Raw genomic sequence first — 17,839 nt, forward strand, 5'->3', positions numbered from 1 at the left:
CTGGCCCCAGAGCTCCCCCTGACTCTGCTCTACGGTTTTCTTTTTTCTGCAGCATCTGTCACATTCTAACGCATTGTATAAAGTACTTTTTTGTTACGCTGCTTGTCTCTCACCCGTCCCCTGTGCTAGAATAGACTCTTCATAGAGGCAGTGTCTTCGTTCATGGGTGCATCACATGCACCCAGAACACTGCCTGGCATGGAGTGCAGTCAGGGAGTCTCTGCTGAGTGAATAAATGTGTCTGCACAGTCATTCATTTGGCAAATGGGGATACAGAGGTAAATAAGAAAGGCAAAGTCCTTTTGCTCATGCATGTGGGAGAGGTGGGCAGAAAAAGAGGCCAACCTTTGATATATTGGATAGTGAGAAGTGCTCTGAAAAAAAAAAAAAAAACAGGGCTAATGGGATAGTGGTTTCTTGAGGAATGATGGTGCCACTTTGGCTAGGGAGGGAGACCTGGGAAAGCCTTAGAGAAACTGCCATTGCACGTTGGGGAAGGGCAGAGCGTAAATGTGCAGGTGGGGGCAGGCACAAATGCCAGATTCCAGCCCGATTTATAAGAGCTCTTCACATATATATGAGGATGCTAACTCTTTTCTTTTTAATTAAAAAAATTTGTTTATGATATTCTGTGACATATAGAAATTTAGTTTTTATGTAGCCCAACTGAATAATCCTTTTCCAGATGATATCATGCTATCATCCTTTGTTTTTATGCTTAGAAGCGTCTTTCATATACATATGAAAATTGACCTTACCTTATAATAATTTTTCTAGTTCTTTTACAGTTTGTTTCTTACTGTTCACTGGTTTACAAGGTAACACTACTTTGTCCTTTTATTAAAAGAATAAGTATTTATTGTGAAATACTTAGCAAAGATGAAGATGAAAGCCAGAATCACTCCTGATTTTACTACCTAGAGATAAACATTAGTTATGGGCTGGTGTGTTTCATTATATGTACTTAACAGATAGAGTAACAGAGAGACACAGAAAAGAAAGATGCGTGAACATATATGAATGTGGTATATATCTGGCTCATTCATTTATATATACATATACATATATGTACACACACATATACATATATCAATCATTGTTTACATTATTTTTTCAAACCTGGCTTTCACTGAAAACTGTATCTTAAACTTTTTCGTGTCATGAATTATTTTGAAAAACATGATTTTAAATAAAGTATGCACAATTTTCTCTCATTTAGATGGTCCATAATTTATTTAGCCAACCCCATATTGTTGGGCATTTAGGTTGTTAAATTTTTAATAGTTGTTTAAATGATATGAACTTTTAATGACATTAGAAATAAATAAGCCAAAAATCACACTGGAATTAAATTAGACTTACATTTAACTTGTAAATTATTTGAGGAATAGTGACATCCTTATAATATTAAACCTTCCCTTACACAAACTTGGTACATCTATTTGCCTATTTATATTTTATATTACTCAACAAAGATGTATAGTTTTCTTCACATAGTTTCAATAAGTTTATTTATGTTTATTTGTACCATGTGTTTTGGCTGTTATCTTGAAAATATTATATTTTCTAACTGGCTACTGCTGATATTAGGGAAGCTATTAAATTTTGTAATGGGCCCTTAAGTCTTCCCCTTTATTTGTTTTATTACATTTTTATGACATCTATGAATAATAACACATTTGTCTGGTACTTTACAACATTTACATGTTACCATTTTTCATTTATTATTGCATGGCTAGAACTTTTAGGACAACTGTTTTATAATAGCAGCGAAGGGGGTCATTATCGTGCTTTTTCTATGTTAATGGGAATTCCGCTAATGCGCTACCATTAGACAGGATGTTTTGCTCTTGGACTGAGATTGATTGCTTTGTGTTAGCAAAATATCCAAATATCCTTTTTTGCCTACTTTACGAAGAGTTTTAATAGGAATGGATGTTGAAGTGTGTTAAGTACCATTCTGACATCTCTCAAAATGACTACAGAGCTTTAGAGCTTTTCTTCTTTGATCTATGATTGGGTATGTTTACAGGGTAGTATTATATAAGGAAAACTTATCAGTTGGTAGCATATTGTTGTTTGAATAAATTGCTGGATTTGATTTACTAGCATTTCATATGGATGTCTTATATCACTATTCATAAATTCGATTAATCTGTTTTATTTTCTTGTGCTATCTCTATCACTTTTAGTATCAAGTTTATCACATAATCAAGGCCTTAAAAAGTCCTGTAGGAAAGAATTCTGTTAAATTCTGTAACCCTAGAATTCTCAAAATCATTTGATTATAAAGTCTACTTTTTATATAACTTGTTAATATTAAGTTAAAAGTCAAATGATAGGGAGAAAATATTTACAACATATATACCAAGACATATAGTGAAAATTTATTTTTAAAACCCTGTAAATCAATAAGGAAAAGGGAAATTATCTCATAAGAAAATGGACAAAGAATCTGAACAAATAATGGACAAAGGAAGAAATCTAAATATTTGAAAAGTAGCCCAGTCTCATTAGAATCAAACCATTTACAATTTTTTTAAATGAAAAATTTTTTGCTCTCCTGTTGAGAAAAATTAGGATAACTGAAAATATCTAAGATTGGCAAAGGTGTGGGGAAAGCAGTGTTTATAACTATAAATGAGAAGAGCTATTTTGGACAGAAATTTAGCATTACTTATATAAAAAAAGGGAATATTGTTTATATGAGTTTCCTATTGCTTCTGTAACAAATTACCACAAACGTAGTGACTTAAAACAACATGAATTTATTGTCTTACAGTTCTGGAGGTGAGGGGTCCTAAGCTGAAGATTCTGGAAGGGCTGGTCCCTTCCGGAGGCTGGAGGGGAGACTGTTCCTTGCTGCTCCCACTCCTAGAGGTCGGCCGCATTGCTTGGCTCAAGGCCCCACAGCACATCAGCTGTGTCCACCCCCTGCTCTTGTCACCACATCACCACCTTCTTCCTCCGACCTTCTTGTCTCCCTCTTCTGTGGACCCTTGTGATGGCATTTAGGACCCACCTGGATAACCCAGGGTAATCTCCCCACTGCAAGATCCTTGACTTAATCACACCTACAGAGTCACTGTCACCATATGAAGTAAATTTCACAGGTTCCAGAGGTTAGGGCGTGAGTATCTCTGGGGGTGGAGGAGGCATGATTCAGCCTGCCATGCTGTACAATTGTACTTCTAATTTGGCTCAGAGAAATATTTGCACATATGCAGTAAAGATGTATGCACAAGGATATTTGTATTGGAGAAAAGAGAGAAACTAATTAAATACTCAACAGTAGATACATGGCTAAATGAAATAGAGTACGACTATAGCCTAGAATACTACAAAGCATTAAATCAACAAGATTCAATGTATGTACTGATGAAATAGTCTTGTTTCACAAAGAAAAGTAAGTTTCCATTATCCATTTGTATTTAAAATATGACATATTTTATATGTGCATCTGTACAAATATAAATACATAGAAAAATTGCTGGACTAGATACAGCTCAAATTCTTCCAGGAGTTTTCTTTTGGGAGAGGACTGGGGCTGGAGTGGAAAGAAGGGTGACTTTATATTTCACCCTATATATTCTATACTATTTGAATTATTCATAACACCAAAAATGCCATTATATGTTATTTGTATAATAAAAAATAAGTTTACGGGCTCCCCTGGTGGCGCAGTGGTTGAGAGTCTGCCTGCCGATGCAGGGGACATGGGTTCGTGCCCCGGTCTGGGAAGATCCCACATGCCACGGAGCGGCTGGGCCCGTGAGCCATGGCCGCTGGGCCTACACGTCTGGAGCCTGTGCTCCGCAATGGGAGAGGCCACAACAGTGAGAAGCCCACGTACTGCAAAAAAAAATTAAAAATAAATAAATAAATAAATAAATAAATAAATAAGTTTACTGTAAAAAATCCATAGGAAATAAATAGAAAATTCCAAGTAATTCTGTAAGGAGACAAAAAAAGGCCATGAAATTGTAAGCAAAACCATTCTTTAACTAAGGCAGGAAATGTTATACTGGATTTATTTCAGTTTAGCTATAAAAGTGAAATAAAACTGCCAAAGCAGAGACTTAAAATGTACAGAGACTTACTACCATGCTCTGATTTATGTATTAACTAAAGATTTATTGTTAACTTTGAAAATGATGAGAAAATAGGGATGTGGTCCTTAAATACCAGAGTGCTGTGAACACAGAAAGATTTGAGGCTACTTGAGGGGTCCTTGGGTACATGAAGCAATATCTCCCCTGTCACAGGCAGTACAGTCTGATCCATTCTGCTTCATCAGGCGGGGCGGGCGTGTGGGCAGCTGGGAGAAATGGGTGAAGGCAGTTCAAAAGGTACAAACTTCCTGCTATAAAATAAAGAATCCTAGGGATGTAAGGTACAGTGTGTACAGTTAATAACACTGTATTGTGTATTTGAAAGCTGCTAAGAGAGTAAATCTTAAAAACAAAAAACAAGAAAAAATTGTAACCGTGCGTGGTGATGGATGCTAACCAGACTTACTGTGCTGATCGTTTTGCAATACATTTGTATGTATTGAATCGATATGTTGTACACTTGAAACTCGTATAATGTTATATGTCAATTATACCTCAAGTTAAAAAATGCTGTGTGAGACCCATGAATCAGTTGTATCCTGCAGATTGTAAACACTGGTCCACAGTTAAACTTCTTAGTGATGCCATGGGCTGTTATTGATCATGCTCGAGCCACCTTTAGAGACTCATCTGCATGTCGCCTGTGCACCTTCAGCTCAGACACACCACACCCTTTCATGCACCTGTGTCTTACAAACATTGTTCCTTTCTGAGATGGGCTTTTCTACCTCCTGGTCCATCTAGTGAAACACTCATCCTTGTGGCCCTTGTGTCATGGGGTTTCTCTTCCCTAGCCCCTACCTGGTCAGGTGGTTAGCTATGCCCTTTTCTGTGCTCTCCAGCCAGTGAAAATTTTAAACTTTCATTTCTGTTAATGGAGTCCACACACAGTTCAGAGCTACTAGGCTGAGAACAAAACACATGCCCACTCCCCCCAACTCCAGCTCCCCAGAAGCCACCGCTTACAAATTCTTCCATCACTCCTTTTAGATTTCATGCCTTATTGATAATGGATACACTGATGTTGCTATGTACTTCATTTTAGATGCTCTTGAAAGACTTCCTATTGTAGAGTGTGACTATTTATTTTTATTGCCCTCTTTTCTCTCCTAAGGTCCTCTCCCCATTATGGTCACATCAAAATTTTAGTTCAAATTCAGTATGTACATGACTACAATTATAAACTTTGGTTACCTTGGGTTATATTTTCTCGTTTGTATACCTTTAATTTTTTTCTGAAATTAATAAATACTTTCATTGTTTGTTTCCTTATAAGGTAAACTTTTAGGCAAATATCCGAAAGAGGAGGTAGCCATGGAGATACTTGGGAGAAGGCATTCCACACAGAAGCAATTTCTCGTTCAAAGGCCCTGGGCTGATATTGTGCTGGAAGTGTTTCAGATACAGTGAGAAGGTCAGTGTGGGTGGACTGGAGTGACAACTGGAAGAGAAGTGACTGGGGTGTAGACTGTAGAGTAGAAGAGATGAACCAGGCAAAATCATGTAGGGCCTTGCAGGCCATGGTGACAACTTTGGATTTTATTCTGAATATGATGGATCCTAAAATTATATGGAACCATAAAAGACCCAGAATTTGCCCAAGCAATTCTTTTCCCAAAGAAAAAGAACAAAGCAGGAGGCATAACCCTCCCAGACTTCAGACAATACTACAAAGCTATAATAATCAACAAACTATAGTAATCAAAAAAGCATGGTATTGGCACAAAAACAGACATATGGATCAACAGAACAGAATAGAGAGCCCAGAAATAAACCCATACACCTATGTCAATTAATCCTGAATATGATGGGAAGCCAATGGATGATTCTGAACAGAGGGATGATGTGGTCAAACTGTTGTCTTAAAAAGGTCACTCAGACAGCTGCAATGGGCAAAGACAGCACTGAAGCAAGGCTGTAAACAGGGAGGCCAAGTGAGAGGCTATTGCAATAGTCCAATGAAGAAACGATGGTGGCTTGGACCAGGGTGACAGCAGTAGAGATGATATAAAGCATTTGAATTCTAGATATATTCTGAAAGTAGAATGGATAGAACTTGCTAATAGATTGAATGGGAGTGTGAGAGAAAAAGCTCATTAATTCCTATTTGCCTCTTTCTTTGTAACAGAGAAAAGAAAGTGAGGGATTAAGAAGTTCAGTGACTAGTGCCAGGCTCCACAGCCAGTTAGAAGAAAGCACCTATCGTGTTGCCTGGTACATAGTAGGCACTCATTAAAAATGAGTTTTACTCCCTTTGTGGCAGAGATATCTAGACTTCAAATCCAGTGTTATTTTCAGAATTCTATCCCATTACTTCCATGAGTTACATCTCTATGTGATTATTTCTACCAACAATGATCAACTAACTAATCAGCCAACAAATTAACCAAGAGTATTTATGGGCTTTTGCTGTTTCCAGCGTTGTGGAAACAGAAGAGGTAACACTGTTATAACGACATCATCAACCACAACAAACGTTTATTAAATGGCTGCCATCTGTTAGCTACTTTTCATACCTTATCTCATTGAATCCTTATAACAACCTGATGGGGACTATATTACTATTACCTCCATTTTACAGGTGAGGAAACAGACGCTCAGAGAAAAAAAAAATCATTCCTAGAGCCACACGCAGTGAATAGTTCAGCCAGGATTTGGACTCAGCTCATCTCAGAAAATATAATCCCTGTGTCAAAAGATCTTATGAAAGACATTAGTCTTCTTGGCAAGAAATGATCAATGAGCACTTACAAGAGGGTGAATAAATAAAGTGGTCTCTCTTTTGTGCTCTGGAAATCAGAAAAGGGAGAGACTGATCTCGAATGTAAGTTTGATTTTGAAATATGGGTTGTATTTAGACAGAGTGAGATGAAAGGAGAGGGAATCCTAGGTTGCGGCAGTGAAGTGATGTCTAATCAAAGGCCTGGCAGTTGAAATGATGCTACTGGGGGGTCAGGGAGACCCAGACCCGGCTGTATTAAAAGGTTCAGGCTGAGAAGTGGTAGCATATTTGGGCTACACCTCCGATTCCCCGTCCACCTGACGATACCCAAAACTTTCCTGGAGGAATCTTGTGTTCTCTAGGGTAGAGGCCCACTTAAGGCCTTTCTAGGTCCTTCCTTTTAGGGACTTTTCACCCCACATCATAAAAAAATACTAAGATGCATTTAGTATTTAATCTCACATTAAATACATTTTATACATAAGTATACGTCACAGGATTTTACAATGTCCCCAGTTCAGTCTCAGATTTTCTGAGGCCCTAAGTCAAGAGATGCTTCCTTCCAAAGTGAGGTGTGAGTTGGCTACACAGAACTAATAAAAGAAGGTTTCAATAGACCACAGTGTTTTGACTCTTAAACCTTTCACTTGCGTTGAGGGTATAAAGGAGTCAGGAGATCGAAGATTAAGAGAGAATGTTTAGTGAGAACTGCTGCTGAGTCCCACCCACTCTGCCTTTAAGAGAGGATGAGGGGCATTTGCACTTCACATCAAGTCTGGAGAGAAGGGGGCTTTAAGGAGACCACTCAGAGAGCTTAAACGCTTCCCGCACAATTTGAGTCACACAGTGGACTGGGATCTAACTTATGCCCCAGAAATCTACAGGGTGAGAATACCAGGCTAGTCCCCTGACAGTGGAACTAGGGTAATTTACTGCACGGGTGGCCAATGCTCTCAGAGCCTGTCTAGAGAAAGGAGGCTCAGGTGTCTCCCGCGGAGCAGAGGTGACCTGCTGGCACGGCACACCTCGCTTAGGCTGTCTTAGACCTTGACCAAGTCATCCACATGACGGGCAAGTGAATAGCTAGACCCTCAGGAGAAGGAGGAGAAAGCAACCTGCAGGGAAAGATCCCTGTGACTGGCAGAGGGTCTCCAAAGAGCTGATGTGACCATCCCGATAAATGGTCAGCTTTTCAGTCCCTCTCTGATGCCAGCTCCTGGTGACATGAGTCTGTCTGCCCCCTTTTCCACCTTCCTCCCTTACCCCTTCAGCCATGGTCATCCAAATATGAAAGAAGGTTAATTGTGAAAACTATAAAAGGAAGAAGTAGTAACCACATGCTCCTCCCAACACAAAGAATACATTTAAAGGGAAACAGAATAAAACTGCCTATGAATGCCTCTTGAGAGTCATGGTTATTCCACCAAAAGGTCATGTATATGAGTTGAATTTAGTTGACACACAATTGCATGTTGTTGACACCTGAATACTTGCCAAGTTTGATTTTGTAGAATTTTTTTCTCATATTTTGGAGACAACATCTTTTTAGTCCCATATCTTAAATATTTTCATAGGGTCCTAAAAGGCTCATGTGTCCTACAGTACATAATGGGTAAAATGACCATGGACTGCATAGCTGGAAGATCTCTGGGCTTGGATTTTGAAGATGTGAGTTCAAGCCTGGCTCTAACATTGAGGTTTGTGACTCTGGGCAAGTCAGTTCTCTGGGCCCTGGCTTTCTCATCAGTGAAGCGAGGAGGCTGGAGATCTCCTGTCCTCTCCTGTCCTGACTGATTCTCACACTCACGTGTCTTGGATTTCATTGGTAGCTCGTGGATCCTGACATACAGTCAGCTTAAATAAATGTTTATTTGCTTAATGAATAAACCAGTGACAGCTGGTCCCAGCCAAGCCCTCCCGACTTTGCCTTTGTGTCTTTTTGGAACAGGAGGGGACCAGGTTGTCTTTGGGTCAGAGGAGAGTCTGCTCCTCCCCCGAGGGATAAGCAAGCACGCAGACGTGGCTCCTACCTTGGTGAGGGTGCTGAGGGCCGCCTGGGCCGCCGTGAGCGCTGGCTCTGCCTTGGCCAGGTCTTCCTTGCAGTCCTCCTGCTTCTGCTTCACCTCTAGCATGAGGAGGGCCACCTTCTGTGCCTCCTTGTCTGCGATGGCTTTCTCTCTGCTCGCCTTGTTTGTCTCTACGCCCACCACCTGAATCAGCTTGTCTGCATCTGCACTCTTCTGTTTCAGTTCCACTTCCTGGGCAGCCAGCTTGGCTTTCAGATCATCCACCTGCAGCAGACAAGCAGCAGGTTTATTCGGACATGACTGTGGGGGTCTGACCCTGCAGAGCAGAGAAGAATGCCGACTCCTGATGCAAAGGTGAAAAGCTGAGATCTCAGCTGGGACCAAGCTCCCTGACCTGGGAAAGAAAAGGAACCCTGGCCTCCCTCTTCCTCTCCCCTCTGCAGTGAATGTGATGGAAGATCCTAAGCAACACATGTCCTGACCTTTCTTTCTACTTGATGCCCAAATGACATAGGCTGCTTCTCACTGACATTGGTGCCTATAGGTTACAAAACCTCACATGCCTAACATAACACTTTGCACATAGTAGGCCCTTAATAAAAACCAGGCATTCTTTAATTGAAATTGGCCAATGTGGAATGCATCAAGGATTTAGCAAACTATAAAGAGTGAGTGTCGGTGCTTCCCTGGTGGCGCAGTGGTTGAGAGTCCGCCTGCCGATGCAGGGGACACGGGTTCGTGCCCTGGTCCGGGAAGATCCCACATGCCGCGGAGTGGCTGGGCCCGTGAGCCATGGCCGCTGAGCCTGCGTGTCCGGAGCCTGTGCTCCGCAACGGGAGAGGCCACAACAGTGAGAGGCCCACGTAACAAAAAAAAAAAAAGTGAGTGTCCACTGTGCATCCTGAAAGATGGAATATATGAACAGACAGTGACTAGACCATACAAGTAGAACTCTGAACCAGAACTCACAGTAACCAACCCATTATCTACAATAACCAGCTCAGGAAGCCAGCCTCCTATAGGTCATACTTGTAGGAAGTCGGATTACTGTCTAAGTAACAGTCCAGGAAGACAGACAACAACTTCTGTAGCAATCAGCCCCAGACGGCCAGGACTTGATTAATAACTGACAACTTTCTTAATTTTGTCCCTGCTTCCAACGTAGGACCAATGAAAGAAATTCAAACACACACTCCTAACCAATTACACAGGGTGCCCTGTTTCCAGTCAGCCCTCCTCCAGCTTCCAAGGGCCAGCAGCCTTCATCCAGGAACGTTCCCTTCTTCCCACTATCAAGCTTTCCCGCTCCTCTGCCTGCCTTTGTGTCTCTGCCAAAGTGCGAACAACGGTGGCTGACGCCCTTGCTAGAGCAGGCTCTGAACAAAGAGCCTCTGAGTGTTCTCATTTGGTTCGTCTTCATCTATTTCCACAATCCTTTCAAGAAATAAATGACCAGGTTGAAATGGGACAGCAAGGATTCCAATGGTCCCGACCAGCTGGGTTCCCTGCCCAGCCTCCATATTCATGTGCATTTGGAGGCAGTAATGAAGTGATGGGGATGTCGGCTCTCAGGAAACCTTCTATTTCCCTGATCAGCTGGGGGGGGATGAATGGTTTTCTGTGTGTTCAGTAGACTGTGATGGTTCTCAGAATGTGGTCCTGGGACCAGAAACATCAGCATCACCTGGGTCCTTGTTAGAAATGCAAATTCTCAGGCCCACTCTGGACCTACTGGATCGGAAACTCTGGCAATGGGGCCCTGAGATCTGTGTTTTAACAGGCCCTCTGGGTGAATCTGATGCCCGCCTAGGTTTGAGAATCATTGGCCTAAGTCATGGTTTTTTCATGTGCAAGGGAAGACTCATCTATTTCTGGAAAGTAAAAAAAGCCAATTATATTTGCAATATGGCCCGTACACTTTACATTGCAGCATGACCTCTTGTCCCTCATTTTCCTGAAGTCTGTTTCACGCAACAACCAAAGATTACTTCAGAGCTCGCGGAACACGTCAAACAGATCCCAGTGCTTTATGATACAAAAATAAAACGGAGGCTTAGACACTGCTGATAATCCCTTTTCATGGCAGATCGAAAGAAAAGCAAATGAAGGCAGAAGAAAAAAAGAACGCTCTTTAATTTTGTGTATCCATAGAAACTAGAGACTTTGCATTAACCTCAAATGAAGTTCTGCTCCCTAGAACTCGTCTTATGTTCCCGCCTTGGAAGGTTAATCCATTTCCACCTCCCGTTGTTCAGCTGCAGAGAGTTATTTCTACAAGGACAAAGATGCAATTGTAAATCAAAATGATTGAACCACATAATCACTCCAGTCAGCAAACACACCAGTAACTTTTTGTTCCTTTTTAAATCTTGGAAGATTTGAGAAAATTGAAGTGGGTTTTTTGTTGTTGTTGTTGTTATTGTTGTTTGTTTTATGGATTGCAGATTTGGCTCATGACCTCAGGCTCACATTACCAGCACTGTGGATGGGAGCTTTATAGCTCTTAAGCTGTGACGTGGAGTGACATGAGGGTCCCACCAGTCAGAAGTAGGCTGCTCCCCACAAAGCTACAGAGAAAGCACAACTCAGGGTCATTTTATGGCTCTTATGTAGTAGAACAGGAAATTGAGATAGGTTACTTAAATTTTTTGTCTTCCTTTTTTCCCTTATTCAAAGCATTTGAGCCATATTCTGGGTCTCTTCTTATTTAGACACTCCCACGCCTGGATAGGAGGATTAAGAGGGAAAGTGTCACCAATACTGATGAGATCCTTTCTCTCAGTCTTGCCGACCCCGTGAATATTGACCATATGTGCCAGGTGGGGGGATGCTGACTGAGTCCAGTGAGGACAGGATAGTGGTGAGAGACCCTCTCTTCTTTGAGGTCCAGGCACATGATGTTACGGAGAGAGGCTAAGCTTCTCAGGACCTCCCCCCAGAGCTCCAGAAGAAGGAGAAGGAATCCAGGATAATCAGTAGCCAAAAACACTCCACTGAGGATTGGAAGCCTAGAGATATCTTCCTTCTTGACTCAGAATCCATATAGTCACCCAACATTTTCTGATATGAATTTGGACTTCAAGCAGGCTTTCCTCTTAGATATAGATGTTTTCCATCTATAGTAGATATCTGTTAGGTTTGCCTGCCTAATAATAATAATAAAAAAAAAACCTGTTTTGGTAACATAGCTTGATTTTCCTTTGAAGACCTTTCCTTCGCAAGTCTTTGTATTTTGGGTGAAGCTGACTTTGGTGGTTGTCATGGATCCTGGCTTGGCCAATGAGAGTATCCAAGTTACAGAGATTGGTTCAACTCTGGGCAAACCAATGAACCAAAGAGGTCAATCAGAGCCAACCCAGGAACTGGCTGAAAATACTGATAAAGAAGCAAAGCAGACAGAATACTAATCTGAGGTTTCGGAGCCATGGGGGTTGCCTGCTTGAACAGGGACATCTAGTGAATACGCAGCACCAGTCTTGTCCAAAGTAAACTCTATCCCTCACTTTTCAGTTATATGAATCAATCCACTTTTTTTGTTTTTTATATTTTAATTTTATTTATTTTTTAAAAGATTTTTTTTGATGTGGACCATCTTTAAAGTCTTTATTGAATTTATTACAATATTGCTTCTGTTTCATGCTTTTTTTGGTTTTCTGGCCGTGAGGCATGTGGGATCTTAGCTCCCTGACCAGGGATCAAACCTGCACCCCCTGCATTGGAAGGTGAAGTCTTAACCACTGGACTGCGAGGGAAGTCCCAATCCGCTTTTTTTTTTTTTTTTTTTTGCGGTACGCGGGCCTCTCACTGCTGTGGCCTCTCCCGTTGCGGAGCACAGGCTCCGGACACGCAGGCTCAGCGGCCAGGGCGCACGGGCCCAGCCGCTCCACGGCATGTGGGATCCTCCCGGACCGGGGCACGAACCCGTGTCCCCTGCATCGGCAGGCAGACTCTCAACCACTGAGCCACCAGGGAAGCCCCCAATCCGCTTTTTAAAATTTTGTTTTGCTGTCTTGTCTAAACCAACATTAGTTGGATTTTGGTTAGTTGCCATCGAAAGGGCCCTGATAAATATCTAATGCAATCTCAAAATTTTCTCTCCTCTTCTCCTTCCCTCCCCTTCTGTATTTTCCATCTTTTCATCTTTTTTTTTTTTTTCTTGTAGGGTGAATTTGAGTTAGTTTTTTTTTTTTTTCACTTGCAACCAAAGGGTCTTGAGAAATACATCATCATAAATTAACTGTCAACTTCAGGTGGCCTGAGATTATTTTAAATCCCAAGATAAACTGAACTTAAAAGTTTCCAGATAGACAGATTTGTGGATTAAATCCTATCTGCAGGGAACTGGTAGTGGCCTATGGGCCACCATCTACGAACGCTTCTTCGGCCAACAGACCCTCTTCCTCGTGAACACACTGGAGTTTGACACAGAAGCGAGGTCGCCAGTGAGAGAGGAAGGGAGACCCCAGTCACAGTGAGGGGCTCTGACTGTGTCACAAGAGAGAAATGACTGCCTTCCAAAGACTGACTTTTTAACGTGAAGTGACCAAGTCAACCTGAAATGCAAAATTAAGAGATTTCTACTCTTAAAGGAAAAAAGATGGACCCAGAGCTAAGTTAAACTCAGTTACAGAAAAATAAAGTTATAGTCTGACCAGCTGAATCAAAGCATGAAATTATAAGCCTAAAGTTTATTAAATTTTAGATTACCATACGATTGTTAATTATTGTCATTATTACTACTTCCAATGCTACTATTATTGCTAAATAAATTCAGGGTCTGTCTGAGCCTGAGCTGTGAGATCCATTTAGCCTACTCCTTCCAGATTATGTACACCAAAAGCTGTCATAATTGGGTAGCAGGATACCGTAGAATATAATTCAAGTCATTACCCTTTATACCAAGATTTATGGCGCTGTACTTCTGTCCCTTTCTACCAAAGGAGTAATTCCAGATGAAGGGTTTGTATCAGAGTTAGGCACCCCAGATACCATTTTTACAAGAAGAATCATCATTATATAACCATCAATAAGTTTGGAATACACATCAGGTGACAGAATTGCAAAAGACCCATTCTCTACCCACTCTCTGAACTTGTAGGTGATTTTAGAACCTGTTCATTTGTGTATTTGCCTATCCATCTATCATCTACCCATCTACCCATTTATAGAACACATTCTATGTGCAACTGAATCCTGATTTCTGCCCTTGAAGAACTGATAACAGTATGGCATGATATATGCAAGAGAAGAAACATAATTCAAGGATTAATTCATGACATTGTTAATCAACCATACTTCAATTTTTTAAAAAAGGATGAATAATTCAAGGAACACAGAGAAAATAGAGAAGGGAATGTATACTGCTCAGAGCTTAGAGAGGGCTTCTGGGCAGGGAGCTATCAAATATTTTTAGATCCTGACAGTGACAAGCTGACAAGGTGGGGGCATATATAAAGACACACAGATGTGAACAAGCTGTGGAGTTTGGGGGGAACTTCAAATAGTAGTGCTGGACTTCAGGGTAGTAGAAAAGAGGAAGAGGAGAATGGAGCTATATGCAATTTAAAAAGTTCCAGAAAAGTTCAGAGAATCTGAACTGCAATGTCTAGATCATTAAGGCCTACTGAAGAGAATACTCAGACTTGTGGTTTGAACAAAGATCACGCTAAGAGCAGGAGAGAGGTTGGTCTGAAGATGTGCTGTCTAGCTTGGCAGCCACCAGCCATGTGTGGTTAATGAGCACTTAAAACGTGGCTTAAAATATAGCATTCTACTTAGTCTCCCTTACTGTATTCTGGCAGCATTCCAGACCACAAGCACTTAAAACGTGGCTTGTTCCAATTGAGATGTGCCGTAAGTGTAATCATACAAATGAGTTTTTGAAGCCTTGTAGAAAAAAAGGGAAAATATTTTATTAACTTTTTTTACATTGATTACATGTTAAAATGATAATATTTTGGATATACTGGGTTAAATAAAATGTTATTAAAATATGTGATAAAATTATATACTACTAAAATATATAATTAAAATAAAATTCACTTCATTTTTACTTTTTTTGATGCAGCTACTAGAAAATTTAAATTTGCATCTATGTCTTGCAGGGTGTTTCTGTTGGATAGTGCTGGTCTAGAGTGCTGTCAGAATATAGTCAGGGAGACTAAGTAGAATGTTATTAATTCATTCATTCATTCATTCATTCATTCAACAAATATTTATTGAGTGCCTGTTCTGTCCGGGCACTGTTTTAGGCACTTGGGATACATCAGCAAACAAAACAGACAAGGATCCCTGTTCTTATACAGCTTGTATCCAACAGGTGGAGATAGACGGCAAAACATAAATATAATGAATAAGTAAATTATAAATTTGTTAGAGAGGGGCAAATCCTATGGGGAAAAGATAAAGTAGAGCAGAATAAGGGGATCAGGATTGGTGTGGGGTTGCAATTTAAAATGGGGTCATCAGGGTAGGATTCTTTGAGAAGGTGACATTTGAAGGAGATGAGGGAGGAAGCCTTCAGTGGATATTAGAGGGAAGAGCATCCCAGGGAGAGGAACAGCCAGTACAAAGGCCTGAAGTGTCTGAGGAAAGAGCAAAGAAGGGGTGAGGTTCGAGAGGAATGCCGTGGGGTTGGGACAGTAGGAGATGAGGTCTGAGAGTTAACAGGGCAGGGTTGGGGAGGAGCCTCATTGTAATGAGGGAAATAGGGGCCATCTCAGGGTTTTAAGCAAAAAAGTGACATACCTATGCTTTAAATTGATCACTTCACTCTGGCTGCTCAGTTGATGACAGACTATTCAGGGGCAAAAGTGGACGCCGACAAACTAGTTAAATGGTATCGTAGCTACCCAAGTAAAAGATGTCAGTGGCTCAGGTCAGGGTAGTAGCAGTGTAGAAGGTGCAGTGGGATTCTGGGCATGTTTGCAGTCAGAGCCAACAGTGATTTTCTGACGGACCGGCTGTAGGTGGTGAAAGGAGAGGCATGAGCAGAGTCAAGGGTGACCTCAACGATTTTGGCTGATAGGTGATGCAAGAGGATGTGGGTGAAGCAGGCTTGGGATGGGGGAGACACTTGAGAGTTCAGTTTATTGAAATAATCTGGGTAAGAAGTGTCTAAAATGGGGGACATAGCAAGAAGAGTACTTCTGAGAGATACTTGGAAAACTTATAGAATGTATTAACGCTGAAATGTAGGAAGTGAGGGAAGGGGAGGAGTCTAAGATAACACTGCAGTTTCCGGGGTAGGTAACTGCGTAGATAGATGTATTATTCATTCAAGTAGAGAAGATACGAGAAAAAACAGACTGATGCCAGGACTCAGGAGGGTTCTCCACCGACTATGGCAGATAGAGCTGGATTCACCTCACGGTATAACCAGGCTTCTCCTTGTTAAACAGAGATTGCCTAAAACAGGAAAACAGACTCCCTTCATTGTCTGCTCAAAGCCCCAGGATCTGTACAAGACAGAATACTGGGCACTGCTCTGTGAGTGTCAGAGCACCTTTCCCATTGTTTGCTCCCCAGCAATTGTCCTTTGCACAGACTGACCAGCAATTCCCAGAGGATAAACGGGTAGGAGGTAGAACAGGGGCTGGTGGGGATACAGAATGTTCTGAGGGCACTGTAGGTTGGGGGAGACAGGAAGAGGAAGAGCTGAGAGATGGTAAAAAATAAATCTGGTAGTACTGCATTCTGGGATTCTATCTTTTGCTGTTTTCTAGATGTTCAGAGATTGAGAGAACAAGAAAGGGATTGGGGCAAGAAGGTGCTACCTTTCTCCGACAAAGGTGGGCACCAGGTAAGCTGCTAGGGCCTAGACTGGGATCTGTGTACCTCAACCTGCTCTGAACTGTAGCTCTAAGAAGGATGTTTGGTCATGACACTAATGGAAAGAGAGCAGCATCACAGATAACTGTCACATACGATTTGTTGACAAACATTGAGTTTGAACAGATCTCACCATGCCGGGAGGTAAACAAAGGAAAAAAAATGTCTCTATAGAAATACAGGACAAAGAAAGCAATAGCATCTAGAAGACTATGATGAGCAACGCAGGTCTGAAAATGACCCATTACTGGATCTAGAAAAGACATCAAAAAACTATTTGGCATCATCAGTAGAATGGTTTCTGTGATATAGTTGCAGAAAAATAGGCTGAAATAAAAAAGCAATGTTGGAAAGGGAAAAGGATGAGATGAGGAAGGTCTGTGGGGATATGGAAAATATAATAGTGTAGTTAAAGTCTTCACCGGAAGCCTAAGCGGCGGAAGCAATATTGCCCACGATGAGATTAGTATTGTTGAGGATGAACTTGCAAAGCTCTCCTGGGATGTAGAGGAAAAGGCCAAAGGGATGGAAAGCAATGAGGGAGCAGATAATAGATACGGAGCACAAGGAACCCATCTAGTTCATCATCACTCCTGGAGGAGAGGCCCAACCAGATGAGCAAAAGCTGATGATAGAAGAACAATTTCCTGAGCAGAAGAAATTCTATGTGTATAGATTGCAAGGGCTCATTGCATCTCACTAAATGAACTGAAATCCTTTAGATACACTACATCTATGAATCAAGAAACTGAAGTAGGGAGAAAGGGCAAGTCAGAAGGAGGAAGTTCAATAGAGCTATTCCAAAGGCAGAGCTCTGAGAAAGTGATAGTAAATGAAAGGCTTAGAAACCTAGAGGAACATGTGATGCCCAAGAATTAAATTGATTACAATTTTAGTTTAATTGTGCAAATGCATGAAATTTCATTGCCTTAATGAGAGGCCAGCTCTGCGGCTGGTAAGCAGAGCACAAAAAGGGGCCATTGAGGGGCCAGCAATATTTGATGGGCATAGAAGGCGCTAGAGTTGTCCCCAGCTCTCAAGGGAAGGATAGTAAATTAACTGAAATAGGTTCATTCCATTTGGAAGAGTAAGCAGAAAACAAAACAAGGACAGGACAACAGGGGCCTTCTTCGGATGGCCAACCACTT

At 41.3% G+C, this 17,839-nt stretch overlaps 1 protein-coding gene across 1 annotated transcript in view; it reads right to left on the reverse strand.

Annotated features, from left to right (window-relative positions):
- DNAH9 (dynein axonemal heavy chain 9) overlaps positions 1-17,839 on the reverse strand; it is a gene marked incomplete at both ends in the record, with an annotated part of 297,919 nt that overhangs the window by 80,130 nt on the left and 199,950 nt on the right. Inside the window, 1 exon segment of the mRNA XM_079725653.1 lies at positions 8,865-9,125. Coding sequence (XP_079581779.1) covers positions 8,865-9,125 — 261 coding nt within the window.

Source organism: Hyperoodon ampullatus (assembly GCF_949752795.1).
Source record: "Hyperoodon ampullatus genome assembly, chromosome: 19".
Taxonomy (NCBI): domain Eukaryota; kingdom Metazoa; phylum Chordata; class Mammalia; order Artiodactyla; family Ziphiidae; genus Hyperoodon; species Hyperoodon ampullatus.